Genomic DNA, 20620 nt, shown 5'->3' on the forward strand with positions numbered 1-20620 from the left:
GAGGGGGGAGGGGGAGGGAGAAGGGAGAGAGTACCGACCAGCACAGCCAATGACATCATCGGCACTTAGCCTCTCTTGTGTCTATTCACTCTCATCAGCTCCTCGCCTCTCTGCACACAGTTGCTTCTGTGGAAGGGTTTCTGAACCTCTGTTCATTTTAATCCTATTCATTTGTGCCACATCTCCTCACGTCTTCTGCTGTCCGTGTTTTAGCGCAGGTGCTACATCCCCAAAGACTAGCATTCTTTCCTCCATTCTCCCGCTATAAGATTAACCTCAGCTCACAGCTACGTATTGTCATCGCTCCAATGCACTCCCACCCTCGTCCTTGTCTTTTTTTCTCTCTTTTACTGTCATTGTTACAAGAGTCGTCTTGTCTAGACAAAGAGCGGCTCTTCAAAGCACAAAGAGCCCTGGCAGAGTAAAGCTCACACAATGCAGCACCATATACGGCAAACTGAAAATCCTCAAAATGGTGGTAATAATACCCAATTCAATATATATATACAGTATATTATTAAAAACCAGCATTGTTTCCCAGGTTGTTCAGCATGCTCCCGTGGGAACCCACATAGGTCCATTGAATGATGCTCTTTGCTTTGTTCACAGGATAAACACAACAAGTTGTTTTGACATCATGCACCATCATGACACCACTTAGTGCTCAGTGGAAAGTAACCCCCCCCGGTCACCATTATTGTTACAGGTCATTTAGTTGACGCTTTTATCCAAAGCGACTTACATTGCATTTTTACCCCATGGCTTTTTACATTTTTGCCTGGGGAGCAATTAGGGGTTAAGTGTCTTGCTTGACATTTGGACATGAGACATGGAGCAGCCAGGGCTCAATCCACCAACCTTGCGGTTCCAAGCGCACCCTTTCTACCCCTGCGCCACGTCGACCACCAATTGTAAATACTGAGCAAGTGCACAAGTCTTGTCTCACAATAAATGTTGTTTTTTGGGGAAAATGAAAGTAAACCATTTACATTTATCCCTGAACAAATCATTGACTGGTCGCTGAGATATCTGAGCAGCACGGAGTTGCAGGAAAACAGAAGCTCATGTTGTGAGCCCCAAAAGATCCTGTTGTCAACAAGCATTACAGCAATACAAATGATGGAAGGTTTTGACGCTTTGACCTCATTGTGTGTGTTTCCCTGTAATTCCTGCTTGTTGGGCTGTTCCATCGCGGTGGCACCTGCTGCTGTCTCTCACTCAGGTGCTGGTACACAGGAGATATGGGAAGACGTCACTGTTTGTTTAAAGTACAAACAAAGCCTTTTGTTTAAATATCACCAGACAACGGCAGAGGCAAGAGTTGGAGGAGAAGAAGGAGTAGGATTCTCTGCACAGACCGACATTCAGCAGACTTAACCTGTTCAAATTTGATTTTCTGATCATAAATTCTTCAAATATTCGTCTCATCCAACATCACCATGGCCGAATCCGGTTTCTCTTTCCCCCCAGAGGAATACTGTCCGCTGTGCGCGAATTTACCCATAGACCCGGTCACCATCCCCTGCGGTGACACCTTCTGCCTGGAGTGCATCAAGATCTACTGGGACCAGTTCGACCACATGGGCGTGTACAGCTGCCCGCAGTGTCGCTCCAGCTTCACGCCGCGGCCCGTGCTGAGACGCAACGTGCCCGACGTCAACCACGAGCCCCGGCGCCAGCTCCCGGCGCTCACCCCCTTCCCCTACATGCAGCGGGAATCCCTGTGCGACTTCTGCGTCGGCCGTCGCAGCAAGGCCGTGAAGTCGTGCCTCATGTGCCTGGCCTACTACTGCGAAACGCACATCAAGCCACACTACGAGTCGTCCACCTTCAAGAGGCACAAGCTGGTGGATGAGACGGGCCACCTGGACAGGAAGATCTGCCCGCAGCACGAGAAAGGCCTGGAGCTGTTCTGTCGCACTGACCAGATGTGCGTGTGTGTGTTGTGCACCGTCAGGGAGCACCGCGGCCACAACATTACCTCGGCAGAGGAAGAGCGCATCGAAAAACAAGTGAGTCTGGATTGTGTGGCGGGTATTTGAACGGAGAACAATGCTGTCAGGGGTTTAATTTAACATCACAGCACCTGACATGAGCCCGTTTTTTCCATCAGAAAGTCCTAGTGGTCACCCAGACTGAGGTCCAGCACATCATTCAGGAGAGGATGAAGGAGCTGCAGGACCTCAAACACAACGTGGATGTTCTCAAAGTAGGATCAGATGTTTCCTCCTTACATAATTCAATCCTTACTGATTCGATTTTGTTTTTTAAAATATCAACCCTTTCCTAAACCTCTCGACCAACTGGTTCTGCCCTTCAGAGTGCTGCCCAGCGAGCGCAGACGGAAAGCGATAAGACCTTCCACGAAATGCTGCAGGCGGTGGAGCGCTGGAAGGCTGAAATCCATCAGATGATAACGACCAACATGCAGTCGGCGATGTCGCAGGCTGAGGGCTACTTGGACCGCCTGGAGCAGGAGATACTGGAGCTCCAGCGCAGAGATGCAGAGCTTCGGCAGATTCTGGAAACAGAGGACAACATTCACTTTCTGCAGGTCGTTTAGAGATTGTAAAGGGCTGCAAGAAACTGAACTATTTGTGTCTTAACACTTATTGCAACCATTGCAACACTTTTTTTTTACAAACAAACATGACTATTACACTAAACTAAACTAAAATGCACTTTCCTCACTCAATGTGAAAGTACACTTGCACTTCTTTGAAGGTGGTAAATTCATGTTGCCTGTAAACATTTTTTCCTGCTCCATGCGCTGTTTGAAAAGAAGATGATCATTACGGTTTTGAATGAAACGGGGAAAGATACTGATTATATCTTTTTGGTCAGGCATGGGCACTGTTTGTGTTTTTGACCTGACTTTGGATTCCCATTGATTGATTGAATAGAACTTTCCATCCCTGTGTGTTGCTCCTGAGGCCATGGTTCCCAAAGTGCTCATCAACCCTCAGTTCTCCTTCGGGGAGATGAGCAAGAAGGCCACCGAGATGAAGGAACATCTGGACATCATCTGTAAGAAGGAATTAAGTGAAATCTCAAAGTCAGGTTTGTAAATAGCAGATGAAATTCACAAGATATTTATACACTATGAAAACTGTAAAGGAGCACGCTAACCTGTATCATCCTCACAGTGAGTGAAACGCCCGTCTACATCCTTCTACCCAGAAATGGAGAGAAACGACTGAAAGGTAACAGACAACTTTACTTTCAAGCATAGATGAGTATTAATGAATTAGTTAATCTCATAAAACAATATATTTTAGTATTATATGACTAAATGAATTAAGTGGAGAAACTTAAAACAACATCTAATTACCCCTGGAGACATTTTATCTTGTTATCTCTTTAAAATATATCACAAAATAATGTTTGTCCACTTTATTTATTTTTTAATTCCAAACAGTTCCTTCCAGAGTTCATTTTCAGGAGCCAAAAACCAGGGCAGACTTCTTAAGATGTGAGTTGAGTCTTTATAGTTCAGTCGATTCAATTTTTTAAGAAATTAATGAAACTACTTGGACACACTTGCAAACGAAACATGTGTTTGATAAAACAGTATCATCAGATATCTCACAAAGAAGCTTTTAACAGATTTATTATATTATAGGAAAACCTGTTTGAGATGAGAGGCTTTAACTGTGTGTAACATGGGTATTGCTAACGTCCTCAGGACACTACGTGAGGATAGAAGGAGAAGAGAACAAGATGAAGGGAAGGCTACCGAGTAGACGAGCGGATATATACATATACATATATATATATATATATATATATATATATATATATATATATATATATATTTATAGGCTTATGTAGTGGAAGCATATCAGTGATATAATTTGGCCCAAAACCATGTAGTGATTTATATGTGAGCAGTAGGATTTTGAAATTAATTCTCTGACACACTGGGAGCCAATGTAAGGATTTAAGAATTGGTGTAATGTGCTCACATTTTTTGGTCTTTGTTAGAACTCTAGCAGCAGCGTTCTGAACAAGCTGGAGCTGCCTGACAGTTTTTTTTTGGAAGACCTGCAAGGAGACCATTACAATAGTCTAGCCTACTAGTTATAAAGGCATGTACAAGTGTTTCTAAGTCTTGAGCTGACATGAGCCCTCTAAGTCGTGCTACATTTTTGAGGTGGTAGTAGGCCGATTTTGTTACTGATTTGATGTGACTCTCCAGGTCTAGGTGCAAAACAGACTGAGGGAGGGATAATAAATGGATGAGTGAATGTTTATGATGACATTCCATAAAACACATATGTGTATGACCGTCTTTGCTCAGACGCCTGCAGGATGTCCTTGGATCCAAACACAGTTTATAAAGAGCTGGCCTTGACAGACGGGAACCAGAGCGTCACGCGGAGGAAAGCGGTCCAGTTTCACCCAGATCACCCCGAACGCTTTGATGGCTTCTCGCAGGTGCTGTGCAAAGAGCCTCTGACTGGTTTCAGATTTTACTGGGAGGCCGAGTGGAGCGGGGAGTTTTCCATCGGAGTGGCCTACAAGAGTATCAGCCGCAAGGGGAAGAACTCGCACAGCCTGCTGGGCTACAATGACAAGTCTTGGAGTCTTCTCTGCTCAGACTCGGGATACTCTGCCTGGCACAATAAAGTAGACAAAGACCTTCCTGAAGCTCCCAGGGCCACACGAATCGGTGTGTACTTGGATTGCGCAGGCAACACCGTGGCCTACTACGCGGTATCAGAGACTATGGAGCTTATCCACAAATTCAGAGCTCAGTTCAGTGAGCCTCTGTATGCTGGCTTTGGTGTGGGCTCCTCTGTCACCCTTTGCCCACTGAAGCAGAATACCACAACTCACTGAGAGTTTCTGTGATCAGCGATTATCTCCCAGGTACTGTTAACACGAGCTGACAGCATCATGTAATGTAATTGTGTGCAAAATAATAGAACATATACCCCTCCTATGCATGGATTTCTGACCACATTGTGTCTGTTCCTGTGAAGATGTTATGAAAGTTCAATGAATACATGTGTCACGGTTTCTGTTTCAAGTTCCTGTTGGGAAAAAAAAATGGCATTGTACTTTGAATAAGAACACAATCTTCTAATAACAAGGCCGGCTTTTAACAGGGAGGAGCATTTAGTGATTGAAACAATCAGCAGATAAATGACAAATAATTTGCTCGCTATGTTTGTGTGTGTGTTTTATGTATCTTATGTATGCCGATGCTGTTAAAAAAAGGTTGGCTAAAGTTTTTATTGTCCTACAAATAGCAACTTTTAAGGGAAAGCGATGACGTAAAACACTAAAAAGTTTTGATTATAAAGCAGCACAAGATACTTATTACACATCTCATATTAAACACATGCGGTTGATCATATCAATATATTAATTCATATTTATATGAGTATTATAAAACCATGTAATTTAACTACTGCATATTTATTAAACTTTGTCTAGTGGCCCATTTATTTTGACTCATTACTGCTTCTAGAATTAATCTTGTTGGCAAATTACAAAAAACACAGTATGTGTTTACGGGCAAGTGCATTTACTATAGTTTCCCCATCCTATAAAGATATACCATAGATGGGACAAAGCATTTTATATACACTAGATTAATCAAAACAATCTTAAAAGCCTTTTTCTTTGTGCTGTTGCCCGTGTGTTGGCCCCTCGGCTCCTCCTCTGGTGTTTCAGAATCCTGAGAACTAATAAGCAGCAGAAAGTCATCAACAGCAAGAAGAAAAGATGCAACGCTGGCAACATCAAGCATCAAACCCCGCTTTGAAGATAAAAAGTCACGCGGAAAGCTAACTAGATTTTCCGCCATTTTCAATTTTGTGAAAAACACATTTTTTCCCATTTGTCACTCATCCAAATCGAATGCTCTCCCCACCGATGGTTACGTCCTCTGGCTTAGAGTTAGTGGAAGACGAGGGAAGCTTCTGAAAATGTCCCTTCAATCCCTGAGTGACACCTTGTGGATGTGTACTATCAACCTGAAGTGAAATAAACATGTAACTATTTATAGTAACCAGATTTAGTCTTGTGATGGAAATTTGAAGGAAATTGTCTCATGTATGGTATTTTGAGAGGCTTTAATTCTGGAATAGTACATCAGAATGTCCTGGTTATCCCTAAGTGACACCTTCGGGATGTGCACTATCAACCTGAATTGGAATTAGTATGTGTGAGGGGTCAGGACTTCGACTCAGGTGCAGAGCAATAAGGCAACAAAAACTTATTTCCAGGTTTGGGATCTTTTACTTGGAAAATAAACTAATGCAAGACAAAAGGGTGCACAGGCAAAGGCGGAATCCACACGCTCTTGTAGAAACAAAAAAGGAAGAGGGCCTGGCAACGAAGTAAAAACAAGATAACCAAAAAACAGCACTGGGAATTTCTAACTACAAACATGCACCTCTGGGAAAGACAAAAGATGACCTGACACAGACCAGTGGGGAACTGAGGCTTAAATACAGGGAGGTGATTGCAAACTAAACTCAGCTGTGGGGAGAAACAAAGGGTGAGAAACTAAATACAGGAAGGTAATCTTCACTGTCTCTTCGAGTCATCACAGTATGTAACTATTGATAGATACCATTCTACTCGCAAATTAATCAGATCACTCTCAAATGTTGTCAGAAAAGACCTCAGACCTTAATAATATTTAAGATGAAGTTTGCAAAGCCGCATTCCTGGTGTCGCACCTTATGGTGAACAGCCGACAGCTGACTCTTGGACGCTTTGTCTGGCGGCCGCAGGAGTTCGCGGCTGCGTTTCTAGCCGTCCGGCCGGGCACCGTCATGCGGAGTTGGCGGCCAGTGCAGATAAAAACAGTACTGTTTTTCAAGTACCTGAGTCTTTTTTAGAAAGCCTGTTATTTTACTGGTTCAGACAGTTTGCCATGCTCAGTCCTCTGCCTCCTGACACATCAATATTGAATTGAGAAGTTTTCATAAACAGTGAAAAGCTCCTTGTAATAACTGTAACATTAGACCGGTATAATTTATAGGCAGTGAGTCCTATTGTGAGACTTGAGACAATGTGGCCCATACATTGTTTACAACCCACAAACTTTGCATAGAACAGAGTCAAAACACAAACAACTGATCTAGGCGGTAACTGTAAATCTAAATGTTTTATTTATTGCTCAGTTTGGGTATTGAATTGTACAAGTGTTTCTAGTTTTCTGGTATCTCAAAATATTTCACACATGGACAAATCAATGGTACAAAACCTGGAGTCAAAGCAGATATGTGACACGTAAATACAAACTGCCATGCAATATAATGTTAACAAAAGGGATGAAAAGACAAAAAAAGTACAATTTTACTCAAGACACATATTTCACTTTTTTTTTAAACTACTTGGAGTGGAAATACACACATCTGACACTAAATGGAGTGACAGCGAGATCCTCCTTGTGGCAGTGGCAAGTGGGTGGCATCAAACTTGAGAGCCCCACCCCCTACACGGAACCCGCCGGTCCAAACCTAAAATTAGCCTCTGTAATAAGAAGACGGGGGCTCACGTGTCTCAAATAAAATAAAATAAAATATTTACAGCAGCTGACCTGTCGTACAAATAACAGTTGTTTCTGGGAAAAATTGGCTCCTCCCACCCAGCGTGCCGTTGTGACGCCGACTGATTTACTGGCGATTGCCGCTGCCTGCCACAAAGTTGCAACCCACTTGCCACTGCCACAAGGAGGATCTCGGCCCTACTGACTAAATGGATACAGACAAATAAACAAACTTTCGTGGCTACTTTTACATAAAATCATATACAGACAGCTGTAATACAATCTGGAAATAGGACTTTTTACTGCCCTCTATGGCCTTTGGTAGGTTGTTTGGTGAAAAGCAAAAGAGCGACCTATTATTGTAGGAGGATTGTAAATTATTACAATTGTAGCAATAATTTGCCACCTACATCATGTATCACCTCTCAGGCAGCCCTGCGGAGGTAGAGCAGTGGGTGGATAATCCCAAGCCAAACCATTACAGAGTAGGCCAACGGCTGCAGAATACACAGTGTGTCCCTGTCCATTTCCTGAACCATGCAGTACACTGTGGCCAGCGGCAGGTAGCCTACAAACGCAGTCACTTGAAGGATCAGCACTATAGTAAAAGCCATTTTCTTGATCAAGTTGGATCCCTGCCTCTCCCCCCCACCTGGGGAGGGCTGTTTCAGAGCCCTGAGAAGTGATGAGCAGCAGAAAAGGTTTAAAAAAAATACAAGGAAAAAATAGATTCTGCATATAACTAGTGATTCCAAATCATTATCGCAAAATATAATTTGGGGCACACCAGCCAGAATGGTTACCAGCCAGACAACACAACAAAAGCTCATCCTGTACTGAAGGAGTTTATACCTGCGGTACAGCACTGGGCGCACGACTGCAAAATAGCGTTCTATGCAGAGAGAGTTCTGGAACTGAACCCTTACCGTGAACATTAAGTTGGTGAGTTTAAGCATTCCGTTTGCAAATACCTTGTTGGAAAAAAGGGTTATGGCCACTAGAGGTGGCCCAAGGAATCCTAAAAGCATCTCTGTGATGACCAAGTGGAACTCACACACTCACACATCTTGCCTGTCCAGAAGACTGGAGATGATATCATCCGCCAGAGCACCCAGCCATTTGTTGGCAGGGAGACCAAGAAATAAGGAGGAATCGTAAGGTAATAGAGAAGAGACTGCAAACAGAGATCACACTGCCAATCCGTCAGGTTCTTTCCTTCTGCTGTGAGGTTTTGCATGTTTTCTGCAAAGTGATACAAGAAGAAAAACACACTATCGTGAAATGGAGAGTGGAGGTGTACACATTCTACACCTGACTCAATTCTACGTAAATTACTAATACTTATTTGATCTAGTTAAAGTTCAAATTAAAAATATTTTAAAAGATATTTTGTAACTTTAATATTTTTAATTTTAACTTTAACTTCATTATTTTATACTAACTCATAGCCTTATTCTACTAACCCATTGCATTAGCATTTCATTTTATTTTATTTTATTACTTGTGCACTGCTGTCTTGTCTATTGTTACTGCCACGCACCAACCGCCAAGACAAATTCCTTGTATGTTTGACATACTTTGGCAATAAATGTTTCCTGATTCCTGATTAGTTGTCAAGGGAGCAAAGTGTTTTATATATCAGTGACATACGTGAAATTAACATACATTAACTGGCACACAAATGGATTTATGAGAGGAGAACATTTTAATTTCAACTCTTAATTTTTAAGTTAAAGCCAAAATAGTTTTTCTTCGGAATCTAATCCACATTGAAGCTTTAAAGTGATCATGAGGGATTATTCATGAAATATATATTTCGCATAATGAAAACAAATTGTAGAAACAAAATATAGCCCTAAACAATTAATGCATTTGTTGTTTGATATTTTAAGTTGAAAGATAAAGACAAGAAAGTTAAAAGCACCGACCTTGTCTTTACCCGAATTTGTTACGGTGTATTTTTAAATGTACAGCAAGATGTCTGGCTTCAATCGCATCAGCTAGAAAACATGCTCCATAAAATATATGTGTACGACGCCTGCAGGATGTCCTTGGATCCAAACACAGTTTATAAAGAGCTGGCCTTGTCAGACGGGAACCAGAGGGCCACGCGGAGGAAAGCAGTCCAGTTTCATCCTGATGGTCACTAACCAAATAATGCCCAAGTGTAATGTGCTGGCATGCAAAACCTGTATATATGTGTAAACAATTTTACTCAATTGGGTTTGGTGTTCAGCTCTTGCGGTAAGCAGAGATTAAAATATACAGACTTGCATATAGTAACCATGGAAAGGTGGAGCATTGTATGTATCAACACATATAATGCAAGGCTATTTTATTATAACTAAAATTATAGGAAAACCAGGCCTTAATGTTTCTATGTTTGCAGGAAAAAAAACGTTTACACATTATCGTAAACCTGTAAAAGTTTATAGAGCATTCCATATATAGACCATAATACGGAAAGAAATTAATAATTTAATAGAAACTGTTTGAGAATCTAACATTTTCAAATATTGTGTCTTCTGTGCCATGATGTTGTGTAAAACTCATTTAAACCTTTCAGCGACTTCTCACAGAATCTTGCCTGATTCAATATAAATGAGCCAAAGCTTTGTACAACACTGCTTCACTTGTTGTACCAGCCATGTCGCTGTATGCAAACATACAAGCGTTGGAGGCAGTCAACCAAAAAGCTGCTACAGGAACATTTGCATCGGCTTTGTTGTTGATAGAGTTGTTGGCATGCATCCCCAAGGGTTGGCTCAGGTTGGTCATCAGCTGCAGGCTTTTCATAACACTGCTTAACCCATTCAAATCATTCTTACTTGCATGCAAAACAATATTGGAAAAAGACAAAAAACATTCAGTATTTGTGAAAAGGGTATTTTATTATATTCTAGAGGATTTTACAAGCATCTTTTTTGGTAGATTATATTTATCAGAGCAGGAATGACAAATACGTCAGAACAAAGATGTAATATAAAAGTTCTAATTGTTTTCCGAATTACGTCAACTCTGGCTTTTGCAATATTATAAAATGAAAATATATATTTTTTGCATTCATAACCAATTAAATTTTGAGAACGTCATGACATCTGTGTTTTGCTTCTAAAGGCCTCTATGTTATTTTGCAAGTTACACGCGTGAGACCGTTCAACTCAGAAAAGAGCACAATTCAAATTTGAAAGTATCTTTCGAGCACTCTTCAGTTTATAGACCACCTCACACGGAAGACTCTTCTGGCCAGATCGCCTCTCAATATCTGTGACTTTAAATACTTCATAAGGCGGAATCAGTGCTTCCCTCTCGGACTCCCCGAGTTTAGAATACAGAGAGATGTCTGCTCCGGAGCATGTGATAATCTCAAAGCACGACTTGTCTCCAAATCTTCCAGCGCTGGGGTACCATCCCATCGAGGTGGAGGTGAAAGAGCCAAAGCGTATCCCTTTGTTGAGGACATCTTGGCTGAAGTAACGGTCGACTCTGCGGTAGCCAGTGAGACATCTTTCCTCTTCAGGTTTGCGAGTGTTGAGAGTTTGGATGGCGTCAGTGAGGAAAAAGTGAAGAGTGTGATATCCAAACGTTGTCTTGTACGTCGATTTCTGGGTTCGAACTGCATAGTTGAAATCCCGATAGATTTTTGGATTGTCGAGGGTATAAACGTAAATAGCCATGATCCGTTCTTTCCCCAGAGAGGTGGAAGGCCACGTTCCCTTTCTATGCTTCCATTTTGTGTTGTAGTGTTTTTCTGCCAACCCCCAGGCAAGGGTGAAATTTTTGTCTTTGTTTTTCTCATTTGCCAGGAACTCCTTCTTCACTCTGAACTCCATCTTGTCTTTGCAACCAGCGTACATGTCGTCAACAGCGTTCAGGGCCAAATCCAGGGAAACTTTTAAAATAGGTTCTGCAGAGCTCTGAAACAAAAATATTACTCAGATACACTCTTACCTACAAATGGCACCACGAAACAGTGACACCAAAGCAAGCCACTATTCACTTTTTACACTACCTTTGCAAATCCTGTGCAGACTCCACATATCATTAACACTGCAGCCCAAACTGCCATCATCCATCAGCTTAGTGACCTGCACACAAACGTACACTTTTTCAGCATTTTCTAGGCCCACGTTATCATTCCATTTTCGATTACTGTATGTTTTGATTATTAACTTTGGATGGATTGAAACAAACTGGACTCCAGCTATTGGTTGTAAATCTATGTTATAAATTACGATTGGTTTTTTTTCCCCTACTTACCACAGTTTGATTCTCACATGTAGCTCCACATCGGTGAAGTTATCTGTTAAACTCAACTCCTGTTTTACTTTCACCAGCTGTAGGTCATTGCAATTAGGGGCAGGACTGCGAGGCCAAATTATTTCCTCTTTGATTGTAAATGGATTAAAAGGGTCCGTGCGTCAGGGAATCATAAAATGAGAATACTTCAAAGCAACGACAACTAATGTTTTACAGAAACATGCGTTGTTATATTTATTAAAATTAGCTTTATTTCACGACAGCAATCAAAATGGTTTGCAATCCATGTCATCCCAAAACAGATCAGATATACTAAAATGTATGAAACACTCTTCCACGGTCATGCTTTGGATTTCTGCACATGGACAAACAAAGGGTGTTATCTATAATTTTAAAAAAGGTGGAAGAAAGCAAAGACGAATATTTTATTTATATATTTTCTCTTTCACCACATTCATCCATGCTACCTTCCTGTCTGCACACCTGCACACCAGATTGTTCCACAAGCTGCGAGCTCAACAGCTATTAGCACAAAACAAATGTCCATGTGATGGGTGTGTTTTTTGATGTGGAGAAGGCCTATGATATGGTTTGCAAGGAAGGGTTTATGGTTAAATTAAGGGTTTATGGTTAAATTTTTGCCTGACAGATTTATTCACATCAGCACTCTCGACAAATTAGTCCAATACTCTCCATTATGATTAATGATGTGACCTTTGAGTTCAGGGGGATATTGGACAATCCCAGAAGAATTAGGAAATGTAAGAATATTGTATATGTAGAAAGGTGTCTAGCAGGGTCAAAATGGGGAACCAGTAAGTATGAAATGAAAAGTATGCATATCATTTTGATACGACCAGTCTTGACTATGGTAGTGTGGTATTTAGGTCAACGGCAAGATTAATCAGTAATGAGGCGGGAAGTAGCGCAATCCCAAGCTCTGAGACTGTTGCTTTCAGAACAAGACTTGTGAGATGCTCTTATTAGTGTAAGAGCATCTCACTAGTGAACGTAAGAGCGTCCCACTAATAAAGCGCCAATCTTCCGCCTTTCTTAATATGCTTTTATGTCCGGACTTGCCCGTCCTTGTGTAAGTCCAAGTTTATAAATACTACCATATTTACGTCACGGAATGTAATTTTAGGACTTTTTCAGACAAGAAGTTAGCTGCGGTCGTTTTTTCAACATTCGGTCTTGGAGATGTGAGGTCTAGTTAACTTTTGTGAAATACTCATACGAGGCTGAGCGCCCGGTGCTGGTGGAGTCAGACGGTCTCGTTAACTAGACCTCGCATCTTTGACATCCTCGGAGCATTTTGTTACGAAGGCTAAATGTTGACAAACCGACTGAGAAAATGTGGAGGATATGCTTTCCCTCCGCAGCCTGATATATTTCTGTCACACAATTGACCACATCACAGTTTATTTTCATCCTTACTGCATGTTATCTAACTCCCCTGTCATTTCAGATCCGCCCACATCATCAGCTCATTACCCTCACCTGGTTTTCCTTGCCCTCACCTGAAGCACATCCCCTCATCAGCCACTCACTATTTAAGCCCGTCACATTCAGTTGTTCCCTGCCAAATTGTCTTGAGTGTTTTGTAGAGTTTTCCATCGTTTTCCTAGTTATCCCGATTTACCGCTGTTTCGACCTTGCCTGCCTTTTGACCCCCAGATTCCCTGTCTGCTCCATTTCTGGATTTGTTCGCCTCCATGATTGCCACCCTGGTTCTGCCTGTTCCGGTCTACGGATTCCCTGCCTGCCTCTCTCGGATTTGTTTGCCTCCTGACCGATCTCCCGGTTTTGACCTTGCCTGACCTGTTGATTAAATCTACCCGTCCCTCCCATCTTGGTCTGAGTCGTGCTTTTGGGTTCCATCGTGAACCGGTACCAGTAACCGTGACAATTTCAGACTGAAAGAATAACATTTTCAAATAATTTTAAATTACATGTGTTTTTAGCTATAAGTGTTATTGCAATCTTAAGGCAGAGAAAATCAATTCAAACAGTCAATACAAACAGCAGGAAAATGAATGTCAGCAAATGTGTGTCAGTGTTTATTAGGGCTGTCAAAAATGACGTTTGAATATTCACTTTAAAAAAACAAATATATTCGAATACATTCGAATATCTGGTTGCAGATTAGGCATGTCAATATCAGGAAAAATTAATACGAGACATAACTACTTGAATAGGTTCTTTATTTAAGTTAAAACAGATTTAACAAGACCGCAGACCTCTCGAATATTAATTTTCACATTCGAATAGTTAACAACTATTTGAATATGTATTCGAATATATAATATTCGTTGACAGCCCTAGTGTTTATTAACCTTTTATGCACTTTTTTTAGTTTTCCTATAGGCTAATTTAACTGAAACCATAAGTTTTATAAAATATTTCCAAGCTACAGTAGCTGAATATTTGACAGTTTGACAGGCATTAAAAGTGACTTCTTCTGATTATGGTCTGCTGCGCGCCAACAAGTGCAGCAGCTCCAGTTGGGGGGAGCTGGTAGTTTATGGTAATGGTAATTAGTGTATATTGGTTGATGTCCATAAGAAGCAGTACATGGAGGGACTTCAGAGGGGGTTCAGGTACTCTTACGTGTATTTAAAAAGACAACATCACGTGACTTAAGTGATTCTTTAAAATAAGGACATTTTTTTTTACATACATTTTTATCGGTAGATTTTTTGGTAAATTCCAGTACTTGCATTTAAAAGGGAACTGACCAATCGGTCAGAAACTCTAACGCTGTACTGAACTGCTGGGACTGAAACCAGTAACAGTGTATTTCACTCGGTGTTGTAGATCAGGTGGCGTTTTTCTTTTGCAGCTTTCTACTTTAATCCTAAACTGGTCCTAAATGCGCCATTTCTGTTTGGGAAGTCACTCTTAGTTCTTCCACTGTATCTATTAATGTGTTTGTTTTATTTTTACTTCCATTTGAGTTTGATTTTGTTCTTTATTGTAATTGTTTACTTTCTCAGAAACAGAAAAATAAACTTTACTAGCTATTGCAACACTGTTATTTGATCTGTTTACCATCCATGTTCAAAGCCGCTCATCCTTCACACAAGGTCGCAGGGGGGCTGCAGTCGATCCCAGCCAACATGGGGCAAAAGACGGGGTCCACCTTGGATTGGTGGCCAGCCAATCGCAGGGCTGACAAAGAGACAAACAACCACACACAATTTAGTCACCGATTAACCTGATCCCCAGAGCATGTCTTTGGACCCAGAGGAAGCAGTGATGTTATATATTATAATATAACATTTTTAATGGTAGGTATTTGGGTAAATTCCAGTACTTACATTTAAAAGTGAACTGACCAATCGGTCAACGAATGCATCCTCAGGAGGAAGCAGCCGAAGAAATGAGACTCAGCAAGTCTGAAGAAACTCTATTGAAAGTATGAGTCAGGCTAAGGTCGTTGTAGGGAAGTTTATTGATTACAAATATCTCTCAAAACATCAATCAACAGTATTTCTCCAATCTGACACCAAGATTGAATAAGAAATGATGTAACTATCTAGTGCAACCCCAAAAACATATCCGTTTAGCCAATTGAGTTTAGTCCAGAATTTAGCAGCCGTTGTTATTTGAGCAGATTCAAGAACTTTTACATTGGCATCACGCAGACATCCACACACCATAAGGAACATTGATACTTCCTTTGAGTAACTGTAAATGATTCAACGTATTTAAGTTATAGAAAAATAAAATCATTAAAAAGAGATATGCGCATCATATTATTGACATGAAAGGAAATTATATTTTACTAAAGCTTTGGAAAATGAAAATATCTGAAAAGCTTAAAATAATGAATTCCAGTGTAATTTCCATGTATGCTATTCAGTTCCAAAGGATAGAAAAAGCAACACTCAAATAGATATAGCGGGATATGCTCTCTGTGGGGCTTCCTGCAGATGTTGTGTTAAGTGCAGCTGTAGTCATGGTTGTTAAGTACGGGGGCAGCAGTGGACACATTCGTGGTAGATTCTCTAGCCTGTCCCAAACATGTCCCCACATTACCCACCCTGTCCACAGCCGCCAGCACTACATTCTGTGAGCAGCAGGAGGCGCTGTAGGTAGCCACTGTAATGTTTTCCCCCTCTGCTCCAGTCGCAGTGCTGGTGTTTAGGGTACCGTTCCCTTGGCGGATGGTCAGGCTCTCGATGCCAGTTCCGTTGATGCCATCGGTGAGATTGGCAACGAATTCCCATTGGGAGGAAGTACAGAGCGCTGGGGAGGAGGGACAATTGGTGGATGAACTGACTACCTGGCACACTGGGCGGGTAATATCCGTCACCTGGAGAAACCGGGAGATAAACAAAAAAGTCAGGAGTGTGATGTCTTTGTTTACCAAAATGAACCTGGAAAAGAACCAGAACAGGATATTTTCTTTGATCAACTTTAAATCGTATCAGTAATTTCAACAACCCTTTGATCCATTAGTTTAAATAAAACAACCAACAACACCCGACAATTTGAGAATAGAGATGAAACACAAATGAAACACATGAATGTATTTTGTATTTGACCATTACTCAATGTAGGTGATACCTGTGATATGTTTATGTTACACGGACTGCTCGCCTCCTCTTACCTTGGCAACAATAGACAACCTGAGGACGGTGAAGTTGATGTCGTTGGCAGCTGTGTTTTCTGCCTGAATGGTGAGGGTCACGTCTGTTCCTGACACGGCACTGGCTGGTGCTGTTAAGGTGACGGTGCCGTTGGCTTTGCCCGCTGCTATGGTAACGGTGTCGGGTGCAGTTAAAGAATAACCGCGGTCATTGTTCACTTGGACTGTGAAAGTCCCGGTTGCAGAGTCATTAACAACTCCGTTGGCGGTTGTGGCAACTGTGAAAGGGACTGAGATGGTGGAGCCTGGTTCAATGTTGGTGTTGTTGGCTTGAGCCTGAAGTGATGGTGAAAAGCAGAGGGAGGGACGGGGAGAAACAGTTACGCATATCTTGTTCTGATGTATGGAATAACATATAAGTAGTGCCTGTGTCATGGTAGCCTTGAGTGGGAAGAAGCAAAAAGGAGAGGGTGCTTGTGGATACGTGTGACAAGTTCAGAATGATTTCCTACTTCTATGTTGGACCTTGTTATAATGAGGATGGAGAAATGATGGCAGGCCCAAAGAAGCTTGACTCATTAAAGAACTGCAAAAACCTGTGTTTGGTCAAATTCATCTGAATATTCCAATCAGCGAACGTAATCAAAACATATTCCATTATCAGACCTGATTGCCAGTTGCCAAAGAGGAAGGAGGGAGAAGAAGTTACAGATAAAAACAATTTTATGTTGTAAATAAAACAGAGCAAAGAAACTGTGATGTTACATAAGAGTGGTGTTGATCGGTCTGTCAATCAGTTTGGTCTAGATTAAGATATTTCTATTTCCTAACTATTGGATGGATGAGCAACACATTTTGTGAGGACATTTTAGGTTCCATGAGGATGAGGACTATGAACTAAGGTGACTTTTACCTTTACGCCACAATAAGGAAGACACTTGTTATTTCAAGTGCAGCATCTCACCAAAAATTACAACAAATGTTACTCTTCCCCCAAAAGAGGACTTAATCATTTGTTTTCTTTTGATATTCATCTGACTTCAGATGACTTCATCTGTTGTTGACTACTAACTTCTGCTAAGTTGAATATCTGGACTGTAATGGAAGTCTCTCTATTGCAGCCTTGCACTGTAAGTTAGACTGTGGCGACTGTCAGTGTGTCTAGTTTTCAAGATGAGGTGAGGATCAGCGACCAGAAAGAGTTCTAACAATAACTACAATTACTTTAAAGCAAGTAGAGACTAGCTACTCTGTGTCGCCCTTTTAAGTTCATCAAGTGAATGTGCAACATGCCTGCAGTGATCCGTTGACTTCTGTTGTCCCTGAGCTGTCCAACAGAGTGACCTCTGTGACCTTTACCGTGTCACTTTCTGTCACAGAGACCAAGAGACTGGCATTCCCACCTAAAGGGTGAAGGCAAGAGAGGCATGAGTGTGACTGCTCCATCATCGACTTAAACAGTGTTTGCACCCAACTAGGTGACACACACACACACACACACACACACACACACACAGACAGTACCAACTTTAAGACTAAAGATGAGAATAATTGTTCTGTGTTCTGACCTGAAAGAGGACGTCCCTCCTTCAGGCTGAAGTCCCCGCGGCCTCCCTCATCAGCTTCCACGAGATTGAAAATGAAGTTCACTGAGCTTTGACCTGATGTACATATAGACATCACAAATAATAGTAGGGTTATTATTTGTGATGTCACTGCTGTAAACAAAGGTTCTCTCACAGAAACCAGTTATTTCTATTCTGCTGCTTACCTGTGACCTTGACAGAGTAGGGGTCGTTCGAGTTAACTCTAATCTCCCATAATCCGGTTTGATTGTCAGTGTTGATGTTTAAACGGTGCAGGTTTCCTGCTGTGGTGAAAGACGCCAGAGGGCCACTGGACTGACTGGAACTCTGAGTAACACCTAGAGGAGGAAAAACAGAAGAATTTTTTCTAGTGACAGTCGTGGGAGTTAAAGGGAAATGGAAGAAGTAAAACAAGACGTCATTTGAAGCACAAAAGCAATCACCAAACCTGTTGAGCTGGTGAGATCAAAACTGAGAGAGGATGTTCCTGTGATGTAAGCAGTCATGTTCCTTAGTGATCCATCAACAGTAAACGTAAAATTATCAGGCCGTCCGGGATTCCTCACTACCTGAAAAACTGTCACCTGAAAGAAGAAGTGGGTTTATACAGTTTATTGTTTTTAAGGCTCTGAACAATCTCGCTCCTGCCTACATCAGTGAGCTCTTGAGCCCGTATGAGCCTGAGTGCTGCCTGAGATCTTCAGGCAGGGCCTTATTAACACTGCAAGGGTCTGATTGGTCGGACACTTGATCAACTTAGTTGAACCACGTACGAGGAACAGGGCCCTGGTCTAGGCCTTACTAAAAGTTGTAGAGAGCCCCATTTATGCATTGTGGCCTTATCAGTCACAGTGGTAGAGCCCTCACGGAAAAAACGTCATTCAATTCACATTCATGCAACATGAACACTTTGCTGAAGGTGAAGGTATGTCTGCAATGCCTTATCAACAAATTATCAAAACATTGATAACATCAAGCCTGTTGACTATGACGCAAAACAGGCAAACATCTAAAACAGGCATAGCTCTACAGTAACAATAACTTCTATTTATAGTATGTATCAGCTTTTAAAACAAAGTTACAAAGTGCTTAACAATACGCACACAAGTTTTACAAAATACAATCAAGCAGTTTATGATAAATAAGATAAAACCCGTCAAATATATAAACAAGACAGCTGGTAAAAGTGAGTCTTTAGAAGAGATTTAAAAGAGGACACTGAATTTGCCTGTCTCAGTTTACAGGGAAGGGACTTTAGGAGCCCTGACCTCCCAGGGATTAAACCCGATTCTTTTCAAATTCAGGCAGTGTGATCTCAAGGCTTTAAAAATTGCATTTTGCCGGAGGAAATTCCAAACTATGTGTGTAGGGAGCATTTTCAAAACTCAACCCTACTTTATCTAATCTGCTCCATATTTCTCATATGGCATGAACTTCTCACCCTGTACACATCCATATGATCATTTTTAACCTTAGTCATAGTGCCACGTGGGGGAAACAGGAAATTGAACGTTTTTTTATTTTACCCCCTGCTCCTCACAGGTTATGCTCCTCAAAGGTTAATCTGGTCTGGTTAATATTTTTTTGCAGAGAGTTAAAACCTTAATAATGCTTTACTGTATGTATTACAAGAATCTGATAATCGGTGGCGAGAGGGTGCATCGACAAAGTTGATTCTTCGCCAAGAACAACTAATTCATCAGAATGTCCTGGTTATTACCTTGCGGATGGGTACTCTCTGCCTGAAGTGGAAATACTGTGTAACTACTGATTTTTTCCTTTTAAATCTGATCTGGAATTGACCAGATGTAGTCCTGTGATTGAGATTTCGGCTCATGTATTATATTTTGAGAGGCTTTATTTTTTAATGGTACATCAGATCACTAAATGGCACGTTGGGGATGTGTGTCACTGGGTGGACGATTGGGGACCCTTGATTGCATACACAATTGATTGCATATTTTATGGATTGCATGTTTTATTGATTTGTTGTTGCATGTTTTTACAGTTTGTTATTTTATGATTGCATGTTTCTATGACTTGTTGTTTTGTGATGTGCATGCTGGACAATTTATAATCTGCTTTGAGTTTTGTTTGAGTTGTGTCCTCAATTGACAATCGTCCCCAACTCATTAGCAATTAGTGTCATATGGCAAATGGACCAATGGGGAAAGGCCAGGGGCAGAACTTTCTCTTTTTAAGCAGGAAGACAGAACACTGGCGGGAGGGAGAAACGGGAGAGAAACAGGGCGAAACTGGAAAGGGGAGCTGGGGAGCAACAAGGAGAGCTGGGGAGCAACAAGGAGAACCGGGAAGAAACGAGACACGAGAGAAGGGAGAAGGAGCAAGGAAAGAAAGGCAGAAGCAGAGGTACCAGCAGCAGCAGCAGAACCACCACCAGCAGAAGCAGCAGCAGCACCAGCAGCACCAGCAGCACCAGCAGCACCAGCAGCAGCAGCAGCAGCAGCAGCAGCAGAGGACGACTGGCAGTCAGACGTCCACGCCAGTGGACTAGGGACGCGCAGGACTTCGCTCCTGCTGTGGTGATGACCCTGGACGGACTGTTTTAGCTCCCTTTTATATATTTTAACCTTTTGTATTAAAATAAATATTTTTAGTCGTATTTCCGCCGCTGTCTCCTCTTGGGTCATTGTTTTACTGCTCCCCTCC

General features: G+C 41.6%; 3 protein-coding genes across 3 annotated transcripts; 1 reads left to right on the plus strand and 2 right to left on the minus strand.

Annotated features, from left to right (window-relative positions):
* Window positions 1-2: 2 nt before the first annotated feature.
* ftr84 (finTRIM family, member 84) lies at window positions 3-5453 on the plus strand. The gene is made up of 7 exons (XM_078080508.1): window positions 3-2012; window positions 2114-2209; window positions 2321-2554; window positions 2904-3060; window positions 3147-3203; window positions 3419-3472; window positions 4301-5453. The coding sequence occupies exons 1-7, from the start codon at window positions 1440-1442 to the stop codon at window positions 4840-4842; spliced, it is 1713 nt and encodes a 570-aa protein (XP_077936634.1). The 5' UTR covers window positions 3-1439; the 3' UTR covers window positions 4843-5453.
* A 4929-nt stretch (window positions 5454-10382) lies between these two features.
* Window positions 10383-11863, minus strand: LOC120825724 (ecto-ADP-ribosyltransferase 5). The gene is made up of 3 exons (XM_040187518.2): window positions 11771-11863; window positions 11523-11598; window positions 10383-11427 (listed from the first exon to the last, which is right to left on the minus strand). The coding sequence occupies exons 2-3, from the start codon at window positions 11580-11582 to the stop codon at window positions 10672-10674; spliced, it is 816 nt and encodes a 271-aa protein (XP_040043452.2). The 5' UTR covers window positions 11583-11598; window positions 11771-11863; the 3' UTR covers window positions 10383-10671.
* Window positions 11864-15207: 3344 nt separating this feature from the next.
* On the minus strand, window positions 15208-18561 carry LOC120825500 (uncharacterized). The gene is made up of 6 exons (XM_040187140.2): window positions 18399-18561; window positions 18136-18288; window positions 17933-18025; window positions 17658-17767; window positions 16386-16700; window positions 15208-16088 (listed from the first exon to the last, which is right to left on the minus strand). The coding sequence occupies exons 1-6, from the start codon at window positions 18454-18456 to the stop codon at window positions 15714-15716; spliced, it is 1104 nt and encodes a 367-aa protein (XP_040043074.2). The 5' UTR covers window positions 18457-18561; the 3' UTR covers window positions 15208-15713.
* Between the last annotated feature and the right edge of the window lie 2059 nt (window positions 18562-20620).

The sequence above is a fragment of the Gasterosteus aculeatus genome, chromosome 9, assembly GCF_964276395.1.
Source record: "Gasterosteus aculeatus chromosome 9, fGasAcu3.hap1.1, whole genome shotgun sequence".
NCBI lineage: Eukaryota > Metazoa > Chordata > Actinopteri > Perciformes > Gasterosteidae > Gasterosteus > Gasterosteus aculeatus.

Coding starts and splice junctions, on each gene's coding strand:
- ftr84 (XM_078080508.1), top strand. CDS start 1,440: ATGGCCGAATCCGGTTTCTCTTTCCCCCCAGAGGAATACTGTCCGCTG. Junction 2,013..2,113: donor AAGAGCGCATCGAAAAACAA/GTGAGTCTGGAT, acceptor TTTTTCCATCAG/AAAGTCCTAGTGGTCACCCA. Junction 2,210..2,320: donor ACAACGTGGATGTTCTCAAA/GTAGGATCAGAT, acceptor TCTGCCCTTCAG/AGTGCTGCCCAGCGAGCGCA.
- LOC120825724 (XM_040187518.2), bottom strand. CDS start 11,582: ATGATGGCAGTTTGGGCTGCAGTGTTAATGATATGTGGAGTCTGCACA. Junction 11,428..11,522: donor TCTGCACAGGATTTGCAAAG/GTAGTGTAAAAA, acceptor TTTTTGTTTCAG/AGCTCTGCAGAACCTATTTT.
- LOC120825500 (XM_040187140.2), bottom strand. CDS start 18,456: ATGACTGCTTACATCACAGGAACATCCTCTCTCAGTTTTGATCTCACC. Junction 17,768..17,932: donor GGAGGGACGTCCTCTTTCAG/GTCAGAACACAG, acceptor TTCACCCTTTAG/GTGGGAATGCCAGTCTCTTG. Junction 16,701..17,657: donor AAGTCAACGGATCACTGCAG/GCATGTTGCACA, acceptor CCATCACTTCAG/GCTCAAGCCAACAACACCAA.